The sequence below is a fragment of the Penaeus monodon genome, chromosome 21 (assembly GCF_015228065.2).
Source record: "Penaeus monodon isolate SGIC_2016 chromosome 21, NSTDA_Pmon_1, whole genome shotgun sequence".
Lineage (NCBI taxonomy): Eukaryota > Metazoa > Arthropoda > Malacostraca > Decapoda > Penaeidae > Penaeus > Penaeus monodon.
The window spans coordinates 23,793,849-23,797,231 of NC_051406.1; the positions used below are offsets into that span (position 1 = coordinate 23,793,849).

At 36.1% G+C, this 3,383-nt stretch overlaps 1 protein-coding gene across 1 annotated transcript in view; it reads left to right on the forward strand.

The window, feature by feature from the left end:
- Positions 1-3,383, forward strand: part of LOC119586367 (major facilitator superfamily domain-containing protein 12-like) — a gene marked incomplete in the record, with an annotated part of 40,561 nt that overhangs the window by 36,680 nt on the left and 498 nt on the right. Inside the window, 5 exon segments of the mRNA XM_037935079.1 lie at positions 269-283; positions 1,025-1,152; positions 1,663-1,860; positions 2,108-2,290; positions 2,538-3,383. Coding sequence (XP_037791007.1) covers positions 269-283; positions 1,025-1,152; positions 1,663-1,860; positions 2,108-2,290; positions 2,538-2,629 — 616 coding nt within the window.

Genomic DNA, 3,383 nt, shown 5'->3' on the forward strand with positions numbered 1-3,383 from the left:
TTCTTGCCTGTAAATGAATAATCTCAAAAATACTGTTTTATTTGGTACTTGAATTTTTTTTGCATGGTTTGATATACAATATTTTCTTTGGTACAACATGCTTAATGCTTGCACACAAAATCTGGGCTAGCTAGAAAAGACAATTGCTGTTGCATCAGAAAGCTTATGTGAATGTTATATAAAGAAACTTAATTATTATGGGAAAGCATCAGCTAAAACACAGTTTAAAAGAAATATTGTGATTAACACAATTTAACATTTGTTTCAGCACAAGCCCCATTAGGTGCGTAAATACAACTTTTGTGCATGAGTCCTAATGTACCTCTGCTGGTGCATGTTTAGTTAACACTCCACTTGCTTTCTATTGCATGGTGTCTGTTACTCTAACATTAAGATCATCATTCTTTGCATCAACCCTTTCATGATTCTTCATACTAGAGAAATGATTGGTCAGGTGGCATCATTTCCATGCAAATTTTTTGTTTGTTATTATCCTCTTTCATAAGCTCATTATATATACCCTTATACTTTTCCTCATGGTAAATAAAAATTAGAAATGTCCATTTGCATTTTTATATCACTATTACCAGTTACACTCATTTTACTATTAGTCTTTTAGCTATTAGTTTTCATTTCCATCAGCTCTAGTGTCATACTTTTAAAAGGACAGTAAGGAGTCGACAAAATATGCTTTAGTGAGGCTGTCTAAGAGATTTCTGCTTTAACAAGAAGTAGAAGAGGATAACTAATTACATCTTGCATTAGACTTTTTTTTCTGTTTCCCTGGAGAGGCAGTTTCTGTCTGACACCTCAGGAATCTGCCTGTTTTAATTTGCTAGGTTTACCATATTTAGTGTGTGTACTGCTAAATTTATAAGTAAAATTTTATCATCATCAATCACCTTCTAGTTTGGTGATGTGGACAATATGTTTATATTGTAAATAAAATTTGTGAGCATAATTTGACTGTTAAGATAGTTGAAGACTTCACATATTACAGTATATATTTTTTCCCACCTCTTAGAGCATGTTGTCCATTGTGCTCTCAATATTACCGTGATATCCTCTTCTACTGCTGTGGCGGAGCTGCAATCCTCGGCCTCCTGGCAGTCCTCACTCTCCTGCCTGCCAAAATAGGTGATCGCTCAAAAGGTAAGTTGCCAGTTCAAGGTTCAAATGTTGGTTTAGTTTCTTCACATAATAGCAAAGTGAGTAAAACTAACAACAATAAAAATGTATTTTGCATGGAGGATTGGCTGTTTATTCATAGATGCATGAATGATTTGAATATGTGTGGTATGAGGAGTCCTGTTTGGAATTCCTCATTAGGCTGTTGAAGTTTGAAAGGATGTGTGACATATGATGTGACATAGTGTTTAATTTTAGAGAGTTATCTGTTTTTAGATATTTGCCTTCATGTGTCAGTTGTAAGTGTGTTTTCGATATTGATATTCAGATGAGTATTAGTGAATTGAAATGAATGATTGAAGATGTATTTTCACTATTTCTAGGTTAATGAAGATAAATACATATGTTTTTGAGAGCATGGCTGCCATAAATACTCATAGTGTATATGTTCTATAATTGATTTCCACCCTTCCTGAATTCTATATACAGTATAAGAAATATGTAAATGAGGATTCTCTTTATGCACTGCAACAGGAAATTTAGCCACGCCCACAGCCAACTCAAGCAATAGAAACACAGAGGAAAACACCGAGGGGGATGCACCTGTTTGCATCAAAGCAGACATGAGCACAGTAGCGTGTGTAGGGCCTGCAGTCAGTACAATGGCTGCAGCCGGAGTTGGACCAGGAATGGGTGTATGTGGTGACAGCACTTCCTCAGCACAAGGTGAAGGTGTGTAGTAATTATGGAATATTAGCTTGAAATGATAAAGTTGTGGCTTTAACTAACCCCTTTTATGAGCTTGCTGTAGCATTGGTAGTTTTAAACTTATTAACCAAAGTGCTTCATGCTGTACTTCAGTGCAGTTCCAGGCCAAGTCCTATGTAATGCTGTTGAATGCTTATTATCTCCCATGTTGTCTCTAGTTGGTAAAGCTTGGGCTGAATGGGCATTTACTACAGATGCAGTCTTCTCTCAGGTAAAAAGTCAGAAAAAACATCATCGAACACTAAGGATGCACCCATAAGTCCTGCTTGTGCCAAGGCAGATGTTAGCACAATAGCATGTGTAGGGCCTGCCATTAGTTTGATGTCAGCTGTGGGGGTTGGGCCTGGCATGAGTGTGTGTGGTGATAAAGGGACTGCTGCGACAGGAGGTGGAGGTTTGTTGCCTAAAGCAGTTCCACACAGTTCCATTAATGTAGATTACCCTATAAGTTGAGGCATTGTGATTTGTGCTTAATGATAAGCCTCTCCTTGCACTATTTTGTTATTGTGATCTTTATACTTTCTTGTAGTTATAATTGAATGACTATACTTTGTTTTTTAACTATCTTATAACTTCCAGTAATTTTCACTTTGTATGCATCTATGGATATTTCATTGATTATGTTAAAATTTCCCTTGCAGAATACACAGCTGTTCCAAACTCAGTTGTGAGGGTTAGAGTGCGGACACACTCAGTAAGCAGTGATGAAAGTGATAATGTCTCCAGAGCTTAAGAGAACTTACTTAGTATGAATATGTTTGACACTGTGATGAATTTCATAATTGTACTTTTAAGAATGTGATCAATATCACATGTGTATAAAATGAAATGTATTTTAACATATATTTGTACTTCAGTCATCCCCTGCTTAATGTCTGCCACTGTTGATTTGCACTTATGTCTGGGCTTTCTAGCAAAATCATGTTCTAAGGCTTTCAGTTACAGTGCATATTGCACTATTTGCACTACTACAGTCATAACCATGTCATGAAACACTTCACCTGCTCAAAGGTTTCAAAGATAGCAGTGAGGTGTTGATTTGAGTTGCATTCTTTATCAATATGACATGGTCTTTGCAAAAGGATCTAACCCAGAGCATATCAGGAACTTTAAGTGGGGGATTCCTGTAGTAGCACATACCAATGTGTTGTACAGGGATACTGTAATGGATGGGAACAAAGTGTTCTACCTGTATACCCAAGTATCTTGTTTTTTGTGAGGAAGATTTTTTATCCTGTACAAGAGGCTATGTATAAATGCTATTATATTTGATGAGATATATTTTTATAATGAAAGTGTTTCAGGGTATTTTAGGCACTTTACTTATTGATAATGTTATCTCACAGGCCAATTATTCCTTCTGTGCAGTAGTAGGACTTTGGACCAATTGATATTAAAATCCCAAAGGTTGAGAGTTATAGTGGCATTATTTGGTAATGATTGACATTGATCAGTTATTTGTATTCATATTTTGCTCTGTGCTGCTG